The 21,860-nt window shown below is 41.7% G+C and overlaps 1 protein-coding gene across 3 annotated transcripts in view; it reads right to left on the reverse strand.

The window, feature by feature from the left end:
* Nucleotides 1–286: 286 nt before the first annotated feature.
* The window catches only part of DCLK1 (doublecortin like kinase 1), a 335,075-nt gene continuing 313,501 nt past the window's right edge, over nt 287–21,860 (reverse strand). For 2 of the 3 annotated variants that reach the window (XM_065895852.1, XM_065895851.1), the window contains exons 15-16: nt 18,152–18,265; nt 287–451 (exon numbers count right to left, since the gene is read on the reverse strand). In XM_065895852.1, the coding sequence (XP_065751924.1) occupies nt 287–451; nt 18,152–18,265 (279 nt within the window). Of the gene's footprint in view, nt 452–13,022; nt 13,097–18,151; nt 18,266–21,860 lie in introns of all 3 variants that reach the window. The other variant, XM_065895853.1, reaches the window with a different exon arrangement.

The raw sequence follows: 21,860 nt of genomic DNA on the forward strand, positions 1-21,860 counted from the left end.
TGACTGATGAAAACATTCATTGCTTCTATGTTTAAAAAAGTTGCAAAGTAGCCTTAACCCTTTGAGGACCCGATTAGCAGCAAGTTGCCATCTCCACCAACGACAAGTCACAGTCTCATTCAGCAAAGGGAAATCGCTACAAGGATACCAGAAAACACACTGTTCTGCTCGGCCATTCAAGCATTGAGTGCTAGGTAGATCAGATGAAACTGTTTTACATAAATTTGGAAAAACAAATCTCAGAGTCTCAAAGGGTTAAGCTAGGACTTCGAGTAAAAGGGTCTTGTTAAAAGGGCGAGTTTGGGGAGCGAACAGTCTCGGAGGAGCTCGGGGAGTAGTCTTCCGATTCCGAGTTGAGTTCGGGCGGAGCTGGCTGGGCCTTGTACCGGCTCCTCACATCCGGGTGGCGTCTTCGTCGGAAAACCTGCCTCTCCTTATCAAGAGCGGTGGTCTAGCAGGGGCATAAAATGAGAAAGAGGACAATTAGGCTGAAGGAAATGGCAAAAGGAACGATTTCTGGAACTTTCTGAGGTCAGAAAAATATGCTGGCTAAGTTAACCTGTCCACGATGACTCACTTTTGGTGACCACAGTCACCACTGCTGGGGTGCCCTCTGCTCCCCCAGAAGCAGCTCCTAAGGGCACCTGGTCATGACATCACAGGCACAGGCAGGATGGATGATGTCGTGGGTTCAACAGCTCCCTGGCCCTCCCCAGACCTCCGCTAGCACCACATCTAATACCCTCTGTCGCTCCCAGCCTAGCCAGAGACCCCCCCTGGTAAATGGGAGCCTCGGGCCTGTGTGTCTGACACGTGAGGACGCCAGGCATGTCTCGTTCATCAACATTCAGCTCCAGGCAGCTAATAAAGATGAGAGGTGATGAAGTTGTCAGACATGGAGACAGAGCCACAAGCTCGTCCTGTTATTTTAGCACCTCCTCATTCTAAATGATCTTATTATCTGTTGATGAGGGAGTATGGCTCAATCTCTGGCAAGGATGGGTTTAATCTGAATGAACCCAATGCCTGAAATTGAAAACTGCTTTGAATGCAGTTAAACCTGATGGAAACCTTCCCATGGATTTTCCTTTACAAAGTTCATTTTCATTGTAGTGTGTGGTAATTTACGAAACTGAGGTTCGATGTTGTAGGTATTCCAACTCTTGGGGCCCTATGCCTCCTTTTCCTGAGGAAACCTCATATGATCTCCAGGATGTGCTCTCTAGCCATAGCTCTGGAAGTTATTATGACATCAGGATTGGGAAGGGCATGACTTCATTACAGATTTAATGGGTGTGAGGAGGAACGGATCATTACAGAGAAACCTTACACAGAGGGCAGAAGAGCAGGTACAAAGCCTGAAGAAAAATGCAGAACACATATAAAAGTTGAAGGCATCCTTGTTTGAAAGTCCCTCTTTAAAAGGATGTAGCCTGGAGGTTATTCTGCTTTTAAGAGATTACTTTTCCTCTACAGGGATATATACCACCATTTTTCCTCTTGGAACTGTTAGCTTCTTCAAAGAACAGAGATAAATTTATAGCCAGCCGGGTTCTGAGAACAAAGTGAAAACTAAGCCCCTCATACAATTGCAGTGTAGCATTAGAGCAATCTCAGATCTAAAATGGGGCAATCAAAGTTCCAGAACGAAGTAATAAAGAAAGAGAGGCAGTGTGTAGAAACCAGTACAGTAAATGGCTTCATGAGGCTGAACTGTTCTGCTTTAAAAGCTATCCACACACTGAATAACAGTGTTACAAATCAATGAGGAAGATAAACTTTAATAATTCACTTCTCGTTTCACTAGACTGTTAATACAAGGATTCAATAACTAGTGTGTTGAAATGTCTACCTTTGATTCTTCGAAGTGTCGAATTTTTAAGGACCCTCAACTCACATACATAGTTCTTGGTCTTATACCCACCGATTTTATGATGTTTTTCAGCATCATAAATCCAAATTCCTAACTTTATTTAAAACATTGTAAAGTTACAACACATGGTATTTTGCTTTCAAAGCAAACCGAAAATGCTCTGTTTGTATAGAGTTGAATGTAAAAAACAGGCATCTATTTAGTCTGACACATAAAAACCACTCTGTAGTTAATCCAAGAGTAATATAAACGCTTCTCTTGGTCATAAAAAATATTTTTATTTCTACCTTCTTGAGAAAGAAAACAGTCACTGGCATGGGACTAATACTGACTAGTGGACTGAGGTTCTCTAGTGTCGGGGAGAAAACTGCACAGCGGGTTTGTAGTCAGAAATTTTGAGTCCTGTTCCGTCCACTGCCGACCATGGGAACCGTTCACTCAGTTCTCAGTTAAATAAGGAGCAGGGATAACGCCCTCCCACCCTCCAGAGTTGTTGCTATATATAAAAATGGATGTGCAAATGCTTTCAAAATGGTGAAGACTCCCAGAAATGGAAGGTGGTGTTTTGTTTTGTTTTGTTTTTCTTTACAATGTAAGAAAGATATTGTTTTGAAATGAAGGAACTGCAGGTCAGAGGAAAACAATGCAAAACAAAGCCCTCATTAGAACTTACCTCAGAGTACCTTCCCTCCCTGCCTACTCTCGCTGGCACCTTCTCCATATTTACCTCATCTCCCCATAATTGACTCAATTATTCCAAGTCACGCTCTTGGCTGTCAGCACTGAAATAAGCCATTTCTCCACCAATACTGTAACGCAGTTTATGCAGACGCTGGTGGCACTCATGGGCTTGGATGGTCCCATCCCCCTTATTTTCATGTTCATTTGTCCAGATGCTCATAAGGTCAGTCACATCCTCTTCCTTACTTGTCCCTCTGCCTGGACAGCCCTTGCTCTGTCCCATTTAAGCAGTCAGTCCTGGCCACTCCTGCCAGTTTCTCTAGTTAGTTAGCAGCTTTTAAATGCTGGCCTTTGTTGACGGGCCTTCATGCTCAAATGCTCCTGAGCTTTCAGTTGTGCTGATTCACCAGTAACTTCACAGCAGCTATTTTTGGAGACATAGCATGTCATGATCACAGGTCATGGAAAAGGGTGTATGGTTCTTTCTGTTGGATGTATAGACTCTTAGAATTGAAAGAGCATTTATAAAGCATTCTTCGCCCGGGGCTTTGCCTTTACAGGCAGGGAAACTGAGGCCCAGGTATGTGGAGAGACTTGCCCGTATCGCATCACTGACTGGGAATAGAACTCAGTTCTCCTCCCACGTGAGGCCCAGGCAATTTCTTCCCATTTCAAGTCTATTGAAACAGAACTCAAAGGAGCCACCGCACTCCAGTGGTTCCCTCCTCCGGTCCTAGCCAGGGTGAGCCAGGGAGGAGATGGCACGTGCAGCGTCAGAGGCCAAAAGACTAGAGCGTCACGTGCTGATGGCCCGAGAGTTCCCTCAGGGACAGCAAGCCAGCCTCCACCACGTGGACAATCCCATTCTGGGCCTGTAAACTCCTAGGGAGACCTGGGTCTGCTGATTGATAGACAGGCAGTTCCTGACTCACCCAGGTCCTTGCAACATTCTCAAATGCTACACAAGCAATGCCTAGTGCCCCCAACAGACTTGCTCCCAAAGATGACTGAGAGGGCATCACTGTGCACAGACCTCTCCTCCCAGGGCTCTTGCTTATTCTGCTTCTGGCTCTACGGACTGTGGTTCATTTTAAGAACCTCTCTGTGTTCCCATGAAGCCCAGTACAGCGATCGCTGTGCATCCTGCCTGCAACGAAGTCGACTCTGATGCACTGTCTTCCCTGCCACATTGTAGACTCTGTGGAGGGCAAGACCAAGTCTGGGCATCCTGTCTGTGTTCCCCACAGCTCACAGCACACAGGAGATACTCTCTAAGTGCTGTGGCTTTAGAAATATGAGAAAGCACAACAGAGGTCGCATCATTTCCCTCTAGAGCAGCCAACTCCCAGCCCATCCTGCACACAGCAGGTCCGATTTGTTTACAATTCCTCATAAAGTTGGACTCCTTGTCCTAACAGTCGCAATGTGCTTACAATAAAAATTTCCAGGGTCTAGTTCCTGTTATTACTCAAAGCGATCACTGTGATATCAGCAGACCTCATGTCCCCGTTAGTGGGCACAGCATCCAGTTAGCTTACGGTTAACCACGCCTCGGTTTCCCTTTGGAAATCCCCCGCTCACGTAATCTGTGCTTCCAGTGAAGGGGACCCTACCTCCATCTCTGAGGGTGGGGTGCAGATGGGTTTGTGACCCAGAAGCAAGCCTGTGCTGACCGTGTTCGCCAATACCCGTGATTGGTTCAGGATGGTTACCTGACCCAGTTCATGGGACATGAGGAGACTTTCACTGAGACTGCACATTCACAGTGAATCCCAACTGAGAGGATAGCAAGCCTGGAGCTGCTTCCCACATCCTGGTACCATGTGAAGTTCCAGACCAAAGCCATCACGGGGAGGCAGAGTGGAGGGATGGAAAGAAACCAAGCCCTACCGAGTGCTGAATCCACACATCGCTGAAGCCAGACCCAACCTTTGGACCTTTCACATGATATAAAATCATACTTCTTCTTTTTGCTGAAAGCCAGTTTGGTTTGGGTTTTCTTCCCTTGCAATCCAAACAAACAGTCCAAACTGATATCTCTCTGAAGGTACTTTAATCACGCTCACCTCTGCATCCTGGCTTACCGTGTTCACCAACCTGACATCACCTCTCCCACTTCCTGCCCACTCGCATTTCTCTATTTTCCAAGATTTGATCAAAGTTTACCTTCGGCATCACACTTTTTCTTTCTAAATTCCTCAGGCAAGTATTGTCTTGACCAGACTTTTGACACTTACTGCACACAGGCCTATTACCTTTCCTTTGCACATTTCCCAAATCCCATGCAAGCTGCTCTAGGGTAGGATCTGAAACTTCTGTGCATTTTTCCAGAATGCCTAGCCAACTGTGACACACATATAAGGGACATATTAAATAGTTCTCAGTTAATACAGAATTAGATTATTTTAGGTGATTATGTACTTTCCGAATAGCAATGACAAAAGAAAACAGAACCCCGAACAACTCTATAATACAAAAGAGTAAGAAGTTAAAGGTATTATGAGTCCAATATTTAAGAGTGCAATTTGTTTTAGATATGATCAAATGCTTACATTAGATAACATTAATCACCTCATATATTTATCTACTCAACAACTACATATTGTGGTCCAATCCCTTATCACAGTAAGCACTGTTATATATGATATCTTTAGAATTTTAAGTGTAGCTATAAAATTAATTGCCTCTAAAATCTGTACAGTTAAAATTTTACAGTTGAATTCTGTGGCCCAACATGTAGTTCAAGACAGATGAATTCAGCAAAGAAATAGAAATAATAGGCCAACACATAATTTTTTAAAGTATTGCTATAAAAATATATATTATCCAACTGATAATTTTATCCCCAGAAAACATTCAAAACATAACTTTCCCTCTGAAGTGCTGTATCATAGATTTAAATTCAGGGCCCTTTCAACCATTTCTGAAAGACTGCTTTCCTCTTTTTCAATCACCAAAATTTCCTAGATATCAAGGAAATTGGGTCTCTCCTCCCTAATGCCTATCTTTGTAAGGTAAGGTGGTCCTAAGTCTTGATGTTCCATTAAAACTTAACACTTCCTAACGGATTTATTATTTTATTGGTTATTTTGCTCACGGTTTGCAGCTTTGTGGAACAGACATGAATGGACTTGCAGTAGAATTCCCAAGTGTTTCCCTCAGTAAGTTATCACTTCATTAAAAGCTCGTAAGACAATCTGAAGCCTGCATTATCACATTTTGGTGCTAAGTATCACAGGTTAGAGGTGAGCAAGAAATCTCTTGAGATTCTGGAGCTGACCAGTAGTAACCAAATAGGAAGCTCTAATCTAGTTATTTAAAATATGTACCCAATAACAACGGCTATGTCGTGTGCGGGGCTATAGCCAGCTAACAGTGGACTGGGGGATCCTGACAGACCAAATAACTGACCAAATTAAATGATATGGAGAAACTAATATAAACCTGCTCTACATGAAAGAAACACTGCATATCCCTACCTCAGACCGCAAGCTCTTGGTGATCAGAGTGTCCTTAGGAGATGCTAGATGAAGTGTGAAAACCGAGGAACAGTTAAGATCATGCCAGTTACCTCAGCAAATCTGGGGGCGACACACATAGCAGTTGGAGCTCTTAGAGAAATTCATATCCATCACGTTTTGGTGCCTGCCCTAACACCAAGCATGCACGAATCAGAGACAGTGCTTGCCTAATACCCAGAAAATTTATTCCAACAATAGATAGATCTTTGGCCTTTTCTGTTACAATAAAACAACACTATCCTCCACACAGTACTCAGATATTTTAAATCTTCTTTCTGACATTAAATTTGGAAATCAGCATAAATACCTAGGAGGTACCCATCTGGCCTATCTTTGCAATGTTATAGGAAAAATACAGCATGGAGGTGGAAGGTCAGGAATGAAGTGAGAATATGAATTGGAGCACTACTTTGTTTTTGCAAGTCTGAGTCACCCACATCTGTGTAATGCTTGCCTTGTCTGGTAGCTTTAGCTTAATCCCCTTGGTAGCCCCAGCAGGGGGAAGTCAGGAGAACCAGCTTTTTGTCCTAGCTCAGCTGATTATGTGACCTTGGACACGTTTTCTAACCACATCAAGCCATTTCCCAGTCCACAGCCTGAGCTGAAGTACGGTGCCTCACTCCTAGGGAAACTTCCACCTATGAAATACCTGAATATGCTTAATATCACCATCAATCTACCAAAATGGGTTATGTTTTTCTCTTTGTAAACAACAGGCCTTCCAGTCTATGGATCAAAAATGTTTCTGTTCTGCACTATGTGCAGGACCCACAAGAGATGTACCTCGTTTAAGTTCGGAGGCAACGTTTCCTGTCGTGGCAGTAGTTATTGGATTTAAGTAACTGCATTTTTCAGAGGCGAACGGTGACTGTTTTTCCTTTTTCACTTTTCTTAATTTATTGCCAGCCATCCCAAACAGTCTTCATTTCATTAATAAAAGAACATTATCGTGCATGTTGCCTTTGAGCCCATCCATTATTCATACTACCTAGGAGACTGAGCCAGGGATGCAGCTGTTGGGGCATTAATCTCAGGAACGCTCTCTCCTTTGCCTGCCCTTACTCTGTAGGGACTGAGTTACGATTTGCTTGCCACTTTGGAAATGTTTTGCTTGATAGTAAAATTAAACTGACACCTAGATTGATATATCCACCCTTCTCTTTTTTTTTTTTTTTTTTTTGGCTTGCTGTCATGCTTATTATGGTTCTGTTTCGTTTTGCTTTAATATCCCTTTGGGGTCTCGCCAGGCAGGAACTGCACAGTATCTGGGTCTAAGACACGGTATTTCCCTAAAGTGAAGGTGACCATTTAAATGGCAAAAGCAGGCTTCATGAAACCAGCGGCCTTCAAAGCTCCTTTCTAGGTACCCATCTCTTAAATGTGATTCCGCATTTCCTGGTGGGGCAGGGCGGCCCCATGCTTCCCCACCACGTCATAAATATAGGCTCCTCCCGTTGATCTGGTTCTTAATAGAATCCCACATTGGTCCAACTCTTCAGAGGGTTGCTGATGGCCTCCCATCAGGGGGTTAAAATGACAGCCACTTGCTGAGGTCAGGTTTCTAGAGGGCAAAATTCATGTGTTTCCTCTGCCCTACGGCCCCTGATTTTCTCACAGAGGAAGCTAAGCTGAGATGCCATGTTGTTTTTCCTTCATCATGCCAGTAAACTAAAGGACAGCTGTAGGCACAGTTTATCTTAAGAAAATCTATGAAAATTTAGAACTTACTAAGCAGGTAGATTAAGGGGTAACTCCTTTTATTACAAAAACAATTTTTTTAGCTTTGCCGAAGAATTACTCTTGGGTTGCTATAGTGGGATGCTACTGTAGAGCATCTCATATGTGATTTGATTGTCCAAACTCTTAAAAAAACACATTTATCTTCACAATCAAGGTTTCTCTATAGTAATGGTCCCTTCATGGGAAAATTCAATCATTCATTAATTTAATAAATATTTATTGAAGTGTCTTCTATGTGCCGTGCATTCCACTAGCTGGTGGTGATACCGTTTTTAACAAGCCTGCCAGGTGGTGCTTTTTTTCTTTTTCTTTTTTTTTTTTTTAATTTGGCCACGCCACACAGCTTGTGGGATCTTAGTTCCCTGACCAGGGATCGAACCAGGGCCACAGCAGTGAAAGCGCCGAGTTCTAACCACTGGACCGCCAGGGAACTCCCTGCCTTTTAATTTGGAAACATTTTTCTCCTACAACAGGAATTGAGAAACTTTTTCTGGGAAGGCCAAGAGTTAATACTTTAGACTTTGTAGGCTATATGATTCTCTGACACGACTACTCAATTCTGCCCTTGTAGAGTAGAAGCAACCATAGGTAATTTATAAATGAATGGGTGTGGCTGTGTGCCAATAAAACTTTATTTAAAAACTAGGCAGTGAGCTAGATTTGGCGCATTGGCTGGCTGTAATTTGCCAACCCCCGCCCTAGAGGATAACTTTTTAAACTTACACTTCATCAGGATTTGGGGCTATAGAGTAAGTAAAATTTAATGCCCCCAATTCATGAATAATCTAACATATAAGTTATTCAACAGTTTATTCCAATCAGAACATCAAAAAAGGTCACGGTTCTACGTTAATTACAAATGCTTGGATCTGGACAGAGATCAGTTTTCCCAGGAAAATCTGTCTCTCGTGTGGTGTGGAGTGGATGATTTTATATTTTCTGGGCTCCTCATTTGGGCTGGGTCCATGGAGGTGCTTTTGCACAGGCCACTCATGTCATCATCATGACAGATGTGGAAGGTTGATAATACTCATCTCATTTTTATAGATGGGGAAATTAAGAATCAGAGGAGGAACGTGTACCTTGCCCAAGGTCACAACACAGTAAGTAGGACAGGCTGGATCCAAAACCAGGGCTTCCTGACACCAAAGCCACAAACTCTCCATGCAACTCTCCGTGCACAGAGCTGCCAATCTTTAATCAAGTTGGTTTCATTTCAATTTTCAAGACTTTTTAGTTTCTAGAAGTGTCATGTGTTTGACATGTATTTGAGAATTGTTTGACTTCAACATATGGATATCTACACTCTTTCTTAATAGAATAAGTGTGTCAATACTTACGATCAAGTTCTTTATGATTATTCTTTCCTACACATTTATACCTGATAAAACCTACATCCTATCCATAAACATCACTGAGGAACATACGGAGGCAAAGTATGGCAGGAAAGAATACATAGAATAGAGTGTAGGCATCTTTTTAAATCATAAAGGGGGAAAGAGGTTCTGAAGCAAGATGAAAATAAGTACGATACCACAAAACTGTCCATCAATACCGAATAACCAGGAATCTCAGGAAAACATACACACTTTACACCCGATCAGTAAGTCTTGGAATGCCATGGAAATTTCTCATTTCTAACAGCAAGTACATTAAGTTTTAAAAAGACAAGTATATACATATATTGTTGGGACCTGCTCTTAAGGGGGCTCTGAAGGTAAAACGAAACAAAATAAGATCTCAAACAGCGAGCAACCTGTTGTTTGACTTGGTAAAATAACACAGATGTCTCCCTAGCCCTATGTCTCTCTCTATGACCATTTGTGGAACTATAATACAAAGTACTGTGGCCCAGCTTTTGAGCCTCCTGGCCAATAACTCACTTTTTAGCATCACGGTACAGCTGCCCTGCCAAACCTCATACCTCCCCTATACTTTCCTCTGCAATCACAGCTTGGATGGTTTTGAAGTTTAAATCTATGCCTCTTCTATGTGTTAAGTGCTGGGGTACGGAGGGTGGTTAATCCCCTCCTAGAACAGAGGCCCCTCTCCTTCCTTCCTGCAGCACTTTTTACACTCATGGAGCATGGGGAGACTTTTCTCGACGGCAGAGCAAGGCCAAGGCCACCGACCCTAAAGCAACCTGTGCCCTGCAACTTGCTGTGTGCCTTTGGAACCCTCTTCACACCACGTGGGGGGTTCCTCTCTGGCTTTTGTGGGAACCGGTCTTCCAAACCTGCGCCGAGCAAGATGCATTTACCTGACCCCACTCCTTTTCACACCCGAGCACGACAGCATTTAATAGCCTTGCAAGGGCTGCGTACGGCTGCTGCCGCTCTGCCTCGTTACTCGCTGTTTCAGGACAGTGCTTGAATCTAGTACACACACGAGTCACGTCAGGCCTGACCTCAACCCCCCTTCTGTCCTAGCTCAGCTCTGCGTTATCTCTCGTTTGGCGTTCTTAGCGTATGTCTTGTTTTGATACTTGTTTCATTTAATCAGGTTCTGGCTGTTGCCTTGTTCTGCATGCAGAAGATGCAGGAATTCTTCTCCATGTGCTGCTGGCACAGTACCTGCCACAGGGACAGCTTCACTTGAGAGAGGCAGGGATGTGTGTGAGAGGGTGGAATGGCCCAGGCAGCTCATTCCTGGGAGAGGCTCACCTCCAGACTCTGGGGCACAGGAGCAAAAGGTCTCCCGGAAAAGGAAGCTATGCAGGATGCTGCTGCCCTGGCTACCGCTTGGAGGCATCCCTCTGTTCGAGGCAGGAGAATGAAGGCAAGGAGGAGGCATGGCCCCCACCATTTCTCCAATCCCCAAAAAGCCTACTAAGAGGGACATGCCAATTCTGGGCACCCCGAAGAGCCGTTTCCCAAGCCTCTGCCCTGATGTGAGCTGCTTTACAAAACACAAGCTCCTCTCCCAGGCGTTCCGCTCAGAGCAGTGAAAACAGCTAGGAGCACTTGTAAACACAACAATTGGGAGTGGGGATGTTTCACCTGCAATGATTGCGTATGTTAAAAAGTTGGCTGCCACCATGGTTAGACAAATGCTCCCACTTCCAAGGAGATAAAAGGCGAGCATCTGCAATCAGTGAGGAGAGTGTGTTCGTTCCGGGCTAAATGGCATTATAAAACTTCCTAATTAAGCATATACGCCGATGAGTTTTTAGCATCATTTCTCCAATTTAGCTTTACATACTGGGTGTGCTGTTTGGTACAGCATTATCTATAAACGTTGTTGTTACTGCCCCCAGCTGGAAAGCAGAGCAGTTTATGTGGGAAAGAAAAAAGAGATTATCTTCCATCTGCTCCTGCCCATTATTCAGGGATGTGTCATTTTGTCTGCTGATGGGAACCATCGCTAGGATTTTAGTCAAATGACCTTCTTATACTTGGCTACGTTTATTAATTACTGTTTATTTGGTGTTTTGCACTCACCCCTAAGCCCACAAATTTAGTAATATAATTTTCTAGAGGTTTTTTTGAAATTTATATGTGTAATTTGTGTTATACAAATATGCACAACTGTAATGAGACCTATTTGATGCCCCTTTTTAATTGTATGTCAGCTGTACTCGCAAATGTTTGGTTAATATGCCTGAGGTTAGGAGACATACAATTAGAAAAGGATGGAGCATGATCCGATTTGTAGAAAGAACAAAACCAGGCAAAGCTAATTAATGGGGACAGACTGCAGGTCAGCATTTACCCTTAGGGCTACGTTGAGATGTGCACTCTTCAAAATGTATATTATCTTTCAGGAAAAAGTAAAAGATGGATGGATCATCTTCCATGTAAAGAGTCTGCACAAAGGCAAATCATGATTGATTCGCACCCCCCCCCCCGCAAAAAAAAGGTTAAAAATAAAAAAGTTCTTTCTGTATCTATAAAGCTATTTATTTAGGTAAATAAAAAGGTGAGTGTGCAACTCCTGTATGCAGATATGTCTAGAAGATACAAACAGCCTTCTGTGTAAAACTGACTTTGATATTTATTGAAGTTTGGGTATTTTCTTGCTTTCAGCAGGCTTAGAAATTATCATGATCTTAGATATTTGGAGAGTTTGTCAAAGGGTGGCCTTTTCTGCATCTCTAATGCCTTTGATTCTAGTGTCTAATTATACTAAAAAATTAAGAGTAATAATTGGGGGTTAAATTGTATATTATATATGTTATTCTTTCTTTTCTTTCCTTTTTTTTTTTTAACAACTTGGTCTATTCCATGAACAGCATAAGGCACCATCATTTGGGGGAAATGCCAAACCCAGTGGAATTTTTTCTTAGCAAACGCTAAGATGTGGAGCTTTACCTGGAGATCATTTCAGAAACATTAAGATGGAGGAGAAAAGTTGTCTAGGACTTCTCAGAGTTCATTCCTCATATCATCAAAACTCATCCTGCCTGTGGATAACTTAAAGAGACACAAACAATGCCCCTTGAAGGAAATGCCAGTGCAGTTGACTGGAATAGAAAACGATTGGATAGAATTCTTAACCCAGTTAAAAAAAAATCGATACCTCCCATAGTCCCTTTTGCTTGAGCAGATAAGCCAGCTAAGTAATCTGACCGTTACAAAATATCGAAAAATAAATTCATGCAATAGCTAGTACATAAAGGGATTTCCAGGGGGAGAGAGGTAACAACAAAACAAAAACAAAATGAAACAAAAAGGTGGAGGATTTGAAAACACAAGCTTACCAACACACACAATGCATTCTATAGCTCACTGTGCTCAGAGGAGCTTCTATGACTAAGGTGTAAATGCATTGTTTCATCCATCTACTAAGGTTAAGGTCGGGCTTGATGATTTTAAAATGACAGTATATACTTCTATAGAACATATACTAAGGTACTATTGTTCTTCCATTTGTTAAGGGACAAAACACTAGAAATCATTGTTTTAATTAGCAACATCAGGCAAATGCTTTGACATTAACACTAAATATACTGTCCTTTTAACTGTAAGGAAAATTGATACTGAGCATGTGCAATGGAAAGAAAGCTGGCAAATGTCAGTGTGAATAATGGGGTGAAAAAAAAGAATGAGGGGGTGTGGCATCTCAATCAAGATTAAAATGAAACTGATAAAGCAGCATATGGACTGGATAACAAATCAAAAGCATGTTTATCCACTGAAGGAACTGGTTAATGGAGACTGCCAGCACGTTGCCATGGAAACACTGACTTGAGCTGCACCATCTCATACCTTATCCAATACATTCCTGGTTGTTGGTAGTAGTCCAAAGACCCTGATCTCTTGATGGTAAACCCGTGGTCCAGCTGAGCAGAGAGAAATGGGGGCAACTCAGTGGATCGACATTGTGCTAAAGTATTAAGACTCCAGACCAAGCTGTTCTTCATCGACTACGTATGTATATAGAGTTACGAAGCCTCTTCTGCAGGGTGACTAGCTAATCTCCTAAATCTGCACATTGAAAATAAAAAGGCGAGAAAAGACACTAATCCCCCATGAATATCTCGGAGGCCAATTTGTTAGAAAAGATCTAATTTGTCAGACAAGGTTTTGAATGCACACTTAATAATATCCTCTCAATTTCAAAAGATATAAACACGTCTTCATATTCTAGAGCAATGGAAAATGCTTTACAGTAAAGTGCTGAAATCAGCTTTAGCCACCTGAGAGAAAGCAGATTGGACGCCCACCCCCCAAATCTTACCCCATGAAGCTTAAGTTTGAGGCCTTCATAAATATGAAAAAAAAAGATGAAAAGAATCAAGTTTTGAATCCCCATAAATCACAGCAATGTGGATTTCTTTCTTTAAGAGTTAATCTTCAGAAGCAGAGCTGTTCTTAAAGGTGAATCAATTACATTTCTGAACTAAAAAGATATGGTATAAAACAGTAAATTTTCTCCAAGAAAATAAAATGAAAAATAATTTTCGCTGTATATTAAAAATGCATATGTACAGTTAAGTGCTTATGACTAACAAAAGGTACAATAAATAGAAGACAGGATAAGTTCTCAAAGTTGTTCCTCCTGGAATAAGTTGTTAGCCTTTGGCTACCTAGGAATAAAAGATTCAGTCCCCAGATGTGAGAAACAATAATCATGCTGTATGCCCACTCCCCCATTCTGCCCATGAGAGGATGCAAGTTGACCACCTTTCTTTCTGGAGAGGCTCATGGATGCTTTCAAGTGTGGTACTGGCATGATGCTGATGACAGTTTCTACTACAGAATTCACAAAGGCATTTCAAAAACATGCCGGGGCACTTGTTCAAACTAAAAACTGCTCAGAAGATTCGGTATTCTGATTATAAACTAGGCTATCCCAGTGTTCATGGAACAGCAATGTGAGATTTTAATCTTTTTAAAAATGTACAGTTCGTTTTATTTCGAAAAAAAATTGAAGTACACTTGCTGTTAGGAAGATGAAGGCCTGCGTTTCTGTTTCAGCCCAGGGATGGCTACTCAGTAACTGGCTCTTTACTGCCATCTACAGGCAAAGTGCCCCATAACTCCGCATTTGGGAATGCCCCAGTGCAGAGGCCTCTCGCTTTAGAAGGAAGCTTCCCACTATCACAATTATTTGCACATTGATTAGTATGGATTTGTTCAATTAGACTGAAATGCTCTATTTGCACGACCAAAATGCAAAAGAAGAACTCAAAAGCATTAGGAAAATTGTTGGTTAAAATAATAAACAGCATTAAATGAGGAAAAATAAATTGGAAGTGACATCTGAGTCATCGGTTCTTCATCAAGCTGAGCAAATCTAATAATGCCTCCCTCCCATCCCTCGGCTCTCAAGAAGTCTGCCGTTAAAATGTCATCTCTAATTCCATTTTATGTCTATAAATTGCATTTTAATAACCTTTTGTTTCCCTTTCTCTGCTCTGTTCTGGGTTTCTTTGGTTTGGTTTGGTTTGGTTTTAATCCCCCGACCACTGGGAAAGGCAGTGGAGGAACAATGGACGCAGACTGTTGTAGTTATAAGGACAGCAATGGGTTTCCACCTAATCATGTCACCTGACCTAAATGTCAGATACCTTTTCTCCTTCGAGAAGGGCTCTATGATGCCCGTGAGCCTCCAGCTGGTAATTACTCTCCCAGCCAACTCGAGGACCTTAATATAAAGTTATCATTTGTCCTCTCTTTGATCTTAATAATGTAGGGGGTGGGAGGAAGAGAAGAAAAAAATGACAACACGAACAGAAAACATTAAGGTTCAGAACCACGAATGCATGTTAAACTACACTCATGTCATAAACAGAGTCTGTTTGTTATGACAGTATGCTCTTTTCTCCTTTGTCATTCCGAGAAAGAAGAAGTGTCATGAATTCTTTTATAAGCAGATAGTGAGGTTTCTAACTAAGGAAAGAGAACTACCGGTTAAAGACCAATGATTTAATTGCTGATTTTCTGAAAAAAACAAGCTGATACTCTGTTCTAAACAGTATATATATATTTTAATTTTAAAGGGTGTATATAATTTACGAAAAAGCACTCCTATAATAGAGGCAGTTTAAAATAAAATACATCATTTGATAGCCTCTGGGGAAAGCATTCATGCCCATGGGAAAAAATTCTGTCTGCATGAAATCTATGCTGAAATCAGGTTTCTTTCCTATGTCTATCAAATAGAAGTCATAATAGTATTATATTAATTACAGAAATTTCTATCATGTGGGTGAATCAATTATATTCCATTATTAAATTGTCAAACGATCTTTAGAGAATGCACCATTTATGAAAGCTATTCCTTCAACCTCTCACATTCTGTCTCACAGCAGAAGACTGTTCCTTTGCAATTATACTTTAGCTTGAGTTGGGGATATTATTTAATGCCAGGGCTCCTTTATCTTGTGATGGTCCCCTGAGTCTAATTCTGTGCACTTTAAGAATGGGAACATGGTTATGAGGTATACATTGACTCATCCAGGGCTATTTTGAAAGTTAATTAACAAAGGCAGCCAACCTGGCTCGTTTCTAACTCCCAGCCCTGCCCTGCACCTCGTGACCTACCCCAGGTTCTTATGGAGGGTGTGGACATTTATGAGGGAAAAGCATTCTGGAGAAGATGCATAAATGCATATATTATGGCCGGCCAGCTTCTCCTGAAATAACCCCTGAAATTTACAGCCATATTCTCTTTCATGTCTGAACTATTGATAGTGGTCAACATGTGAACTGCGCAACATTCGAACTGACAAGGCACTTTTTCAGATATTTCTCCAAAATGTCAATTATTTTGAGCCTGAGTTAAGTTGATTTTTTTCACAACTTTGTAGTGGATAAAGAGATTAAATAAGCTTGCAACTAATGCACAACTCAGCATCACACAGCCCATTTTACAATTTATATTAACCAGTTGGTACATACAGTCTCCACGGAAACATATTAGTGATGAACTGAGAAACTGATATTAAATTGCATTCAAAATGGTCCAGTCATAGAAAAAAAAAAAATCAGTTGGACCTTTAATCTTCAAATACTAACTGAAGGTTTTTTTGGAGATCTACTTAGCTGATGTTTTAATAAACTCACGTGGATTAGGTTTCAAAATTTATCCAGGTTTGCTTCAAGTAGCATTTCCCCTCCCATCTGTGTTGTCTGTTCATTGGAGAGTTACCCTGAAGTTCCTGCTCTCAGTCATTACAAGTCTCCCAGAATACCGTGAACAAAGCATTCTTGAGCAACCAAGGCAAACTAACCAAAGACTAGTTAAACTAAAAGACCACGAAAAACGAAACAAAACCCAAAATGACAGAGGTGGAAAAAGCACCCTCTCTAGCAGTTGTAAGCCCTCAGCAGGAGCAGAAAAGCAGTTCTTTTCATAGACAAGTGTGCTGGCAGTCCATTCCAAAAGAAAATTGTGGAAACAAACATTTTGCAATATACTTGTGTCTTACATGAATGATGAAAACAGAGGATAGAATGTCTGGTTTCCCTGAGAAGCACCATGAGATTGTTACTTTCAAAAAATTACTGATTGAATATTAGCTGATAACAAAGAATGCTGACGATCGCTGAAGAGAGGAAGGACACTGCGCTTCTACACTGAATTTCCTTAGAAAGAACTAAAGAGAGAGAGAGGGCCAGGAGAACAACTTGCAATGTTAAATCCCCAGGAGCGCTGAGGAGCATGGGGAAAGAGCATGTATTCTATTTAGCGCTGTCAGTGTGCTCCTGAGCCAGTAACTCATACTTGCGTAACTCCCTGCCGAAAGGGTTCAATCAAAAAACATGAAATGCAACTAGCCCAGAAAAGTATATGCATGCATTCGTGCCACCTGCCAATTCTGGAAACTCCTACTAAATAATTTAGTAACCCAGATCTGGGATTGGTTGTATCAAATAGGTCACTTAGTTATCTTTTGCTTTACCTGGAGTTCTAGCACCACCAAAAAAGAAAAAGAGAAAGAAAAGAAAAACACCCATGGAAGTAGTTAAATATTCAGTATTGCTGACGAGCATGATGTATGTTTAGGAGCATAAATACTTATAAAAATTCTAGATCATAGTGTCTAAGTTCTTTGTTTTAAAAAGGAAAAACAGCTCAAGTGATTTCACATTGAATATGCTGTAAAAATGTATGTACTCTGAAAAAAAGAGGAAATTATTTAAAACTCAAGTAATCTGGGACTTGAATATATTTACTCTAGAATATGACACTGGGAAGTATGAGGTTTCATTATTTCTCGGCCCAATTTAATCTTTGCCTAGAGCTGCTATCAAATTGCATGTAGTGTATGTCTGCATGTATGGAACAGAAAAAAAAAAAATTCTCCTGCAGCCACATCAACAAAATGGTAAAAGACTCTCCGCTTTGAAAACAGAAATTTCTAAGGAGCAAGAAATCCTGATTTCTTTGGGTGTTCACAGCAATTCAGTTTCACTGAAAATCTCGCTGGGTAAGCGTCCTGCCACGTTTTTGGCTTTCGTTTACGGCTTGTACAAAGATCTATAGTGTTCCAATCTCTCTCTGCCATGTCCTCTCTTTCAGCTCCCCTCCCCTCCCCTGCCAGGTCCTGGCAAAAGGACACTAGGAACTCTTTTTCTCAGAGCCCAGAAGTTTGCATTGGCACAGAGTCCAATGTGGGGGAGGTTTTCTGCTTTAACAAATAAATCATGAAATTAATATATACTGCAAGGCACCCTGGAGGTGTTGGATAATGATGTGACTCCCAGGGAGATGATCGGCAAAAACACATCATATATATAAGCCCCAGACCTCCCCCAGTGCTTTAAATGGTCGAGCTGTCTAAAGAAATGACCCATTCTGCTGTCTCTGGGTGGAATCTCCTGAGTAATGCCCGTCTCTTAGAGGGAGTGCTTTGAAAAAGTTATAGGTAGATATTTCAGATGCTTACTGCTATGACAGAAACTCCAGCTGCTGTGCTATTCGGTTTCGGTCCTGTGTTGAAATGCTTCTTTATCTTTCCTGCTACTGACAGCTGATGTTCATTTTCTGGGAGGCCGTCATCCTGGAAAAAAAAAATAAAAAATTTAAAAAAAGGAGTAGAAGAAAAAAATGAGATAAATAGAAAATGAGGCCAAGATATTCTAGTAACAGGCAGTAATCTTAAAATTCATAACATTTCAGGAAGAAACCAACCAATGTCCTCTCATTAAACACTGTCGTAGCAAGTACTGCTTCAAGGGCTCCTTCATTTCCACATTTGCTCTAAAATTAATTTGCTGTGTCTTCTTACCCTCTGACTTTGTCCCTAAATAAAAAATTTTACTTCTGTTTTTGGTGTCTAATAAAATTGATTTCAGCCATCGCTCTAGAGACATATGTCAAAGAGCAAGTTAATCTGGACAACCAAAAAAAAAAAAAAAATCAATCTAAACATTTTTTTTTCTAACCCAAAAGTTTTATCCTCTTAGCCCATCATACCGACCCAAAGCCAAGGGAAACTGACGGACCTGGGCTCAGGCAGGAGCCCGTAAATAAACTCAAGCTGGTGCCACAGCTACTCGATCATCCATTCTATAATCCCACACAACCTTCCAGGTGGAAAGTTCTTCCTTAAGTTTTAAATCCTCCTTGCTGCCTTCATTATCATCTGTTATTATGACATATTCTGCATTGGAGCTCATTTTAACTAAGGCTTCTGCTCTCTGCCTGAGCCATCTATGACGGAGACTGGACAGATTTCTCTCCTTTGCTAAATACTGTTAGAATAACAAGAATCGGAGTTATAAGTATGTAACACCACTTACTAGTGTGTGATGAAGAGACTGCATGATCCTTGAAGACAGAGAGTGTGTTTTGTTCACTACAGAATCCCCGGGTCTTAGCATGTACTTTGGCACATAGTAGATGCTTAATAAAATTTGTGGACTGAGTGAATGAATGAATAATTGTTTGTTACTATCTATTTAAACCAAAATTCCTGGCAAGACTTCAATGCCATTCATCATTTTCTTTCTCTCCTTCCTCTCCATGACTTTGCATGGAATTTCTTGGCTCCACCCAAGAAAATAAATTTGCTGCTTTCCAAGCACAGCATGCTTTGCTCTTTTACATAACCTGGTCTCTCCATATGGGATTTACTCTTTTTTTCAGCATTTGGCTGGACCAGGCACTACAGTAACTGATGGGGAAATAACAGTGGCCAAAAATACTCATGGGCTTTGCTCTTATGGACCCTGTGGTCCCTCTTTTTCTTCCAAACTTGGGTCCAAATCACCCGTTCCAAAACATTTTCCGCCTATTAAGCACAATCCATTAAAATTGTTCTTCTATAAACTCCTAATGCTTTTTTCATTATATATATTTGCACTATTTACATTCTTTTTGGTGTTAGGTGATTGTGTGTGTGTGTGTATATATATAAAAAACTTATACACATGTTTATATATATATATATAAATGAACTCTTGCCCTTTTGTACCACATCTTCCATGTTTTCTGTAATCTTTAATATAAGCACTTGGCTCAGTGCCCTGCATACAGTGGATGCTCAATTTATGATATTCTTGGGCTGATTTATTAATGGCTAGAAGAAGGAACAATTATTATGCTTATTGAGTCACATCTGAAACCAAATCTAGAAGAAGGAGGCTTTCCAATGATGCAGAGTGTATTCAAAAATTTTTTTTAAAAATTGTGGAAACAGAAAATGAAGGTCAATTAGGGTACCAGTGGGATGATATTCGGAATGGAAACAGGGTCAACTGAAGTACCTACTATATGCAGGGCTGCATTGGGGATGGCGGGGTGGGGAGAAGAAATGATTGCTGTCTGCCAGACCCTCGCGGGCTAACTGGGAGACAAAGTTTGCACACCCCACGTCAAACAGTAAAACAGACCAATAAGATAAGAAAGACCTGTTACCAGGCAGTGTGCCACATGGGTCAGCTAGAAACACAGGACTTCAGAGGAGAGAGGACGTGTTTTCAGTTAGCGCAAACTTCATGAGGAATACGGGATTCCAGGAGGTCCTTGATGGTGGGAGTGCACTGACAGGTAGAGAGGGGGGAGGTGATGTTGGTGCACAGATGTGCCTGAGTGGGAAGCCACAAGGCATGTTTGCCAAACAATGAGTCAACCATTCCACCTCTAGTTAAGAGTTTCCATGGGAGAGTGATGGCGAGAAAGCTGAAAGAGCAGGAGAGAACTGGCCACAGATGAGTTCCCAGAACATCTGGAGCTGGAAGCCTTGGTCTCAATTAGGAATAAAGCAGTACTCTTTAATAAGAGGGGTGGCGCGGTGGTTAAGAACCCGCCTGCCAATGCAGGGGACACAGGTTCATCCCCTGGTCCGGGAAGATCCCACATGCCGCAGAGCAACTAAGCCATGTGCCACAACTACTGAGCTTGCACTCTAGGGCCTGCGAGCCACAACTACTGAAGCCTATGCACCTAGAGCCCGTGCTCCGCAACAAGAGAAGCCACCGCCATGAGAAGCCTGCGCACCGCAACGAAGAGTAGCCCCTGCTCACCGCAACTAGAGAAAGCCCGCGCGCAGCAACAAAGACCCAACACAGCCAAAAATAAATAAATAAATAAATAAAAATTTAAAACATTTAAAAAAGTAAGAGGGGTGTAAGTGCAGGAAGTGTGAAGGCCCACCCTCTATTCACTTCCCGACTCTACAAGTGAAAGAGAAGTTGCAGGACAACCACAGAGAATTAGGATTATACAGTCTAGAGTTTTAAACACAAGGGTGAATTCAATGGTGTATGTAAAACACTTTTTTTTTTTTTAATGGTGTATGAAACAACAGCCCTTGGAATCTAAATTAGACTTTGGGGAGGAGTTAAACATTTGACAAGGGACGAACTGATGTGCCTTTCAGTGTCATATCTCGGGCATAATTTGGGGTCCTGCCTGAAGGAAAGGGGGCAGCCGGATACAGTGGTGCCAAATTGGGCCTCACTCCCCAAATTATACAGGTACTTCTAGTCATCTCTTAATAGAGTTCCAGGCTACGCAAGGCAAAGCAATTTGTATGAGCTTTAGATTATAAAATAGTAAGGAGAGAAAAGGGTAAGGAGAGAAGCAGAGTTAAAAGACAAATGCACGGAGAGGAAGGTGACATGAGATAACCATTATGTGGCTAACAAGTTACATATACGATCTCCTTAGTCCTCAGATTACCTTCTACAACATGCACTGTTAGTCCCATTTTGAAGATGAGCAAACTGAGGCTCTGCAAGGTTAAAAAATTTGCTTAAGGTCACAGGGCTAGAAACTGGCTGAGTCAGGCCTGAAACAGGTTGGAACTCTGTGGTCTTCCCACCACACTGCATTGCACTGTCAAGGGCATCAGGGGCATTGGTTACTAAAAGAGGTCCAGAATTGTGAAATGGAAGGACGCAATGAGTCATCTTTTCCACGATGAAAGTCACACGATGGTAAGGAGGGCTGAATTAGGGGCTGAAAGAAACAGAATATTTGGACAGGGCTTTAAGGGAGCCTGGGAAGCATCTGGAGAGAGGTCAGTAAAAGGGATGCTGAGCACTTCTGGGGCCACAGGAATGTAGTTAGAAATTAGGGACTTCTCTGCCCAGGAGATGCTGGGCATCCACTCATCTGGGATACGGGAACGTGGCCCATGAGGGCCGGGG

This window comes from Phocoena phocoena, chromosome 18 (assembly GCF_963924675.1).
Source record: "Phocoena phocoena chromosome 18, mPhoPho1.1, whole genome shotgun sequence".
NCBI lineage: Eukaryota > Metazoa > Chordata > Mammalia > Artiodactyla > Phocoenidae > Phocoena > Phocoena phocoena.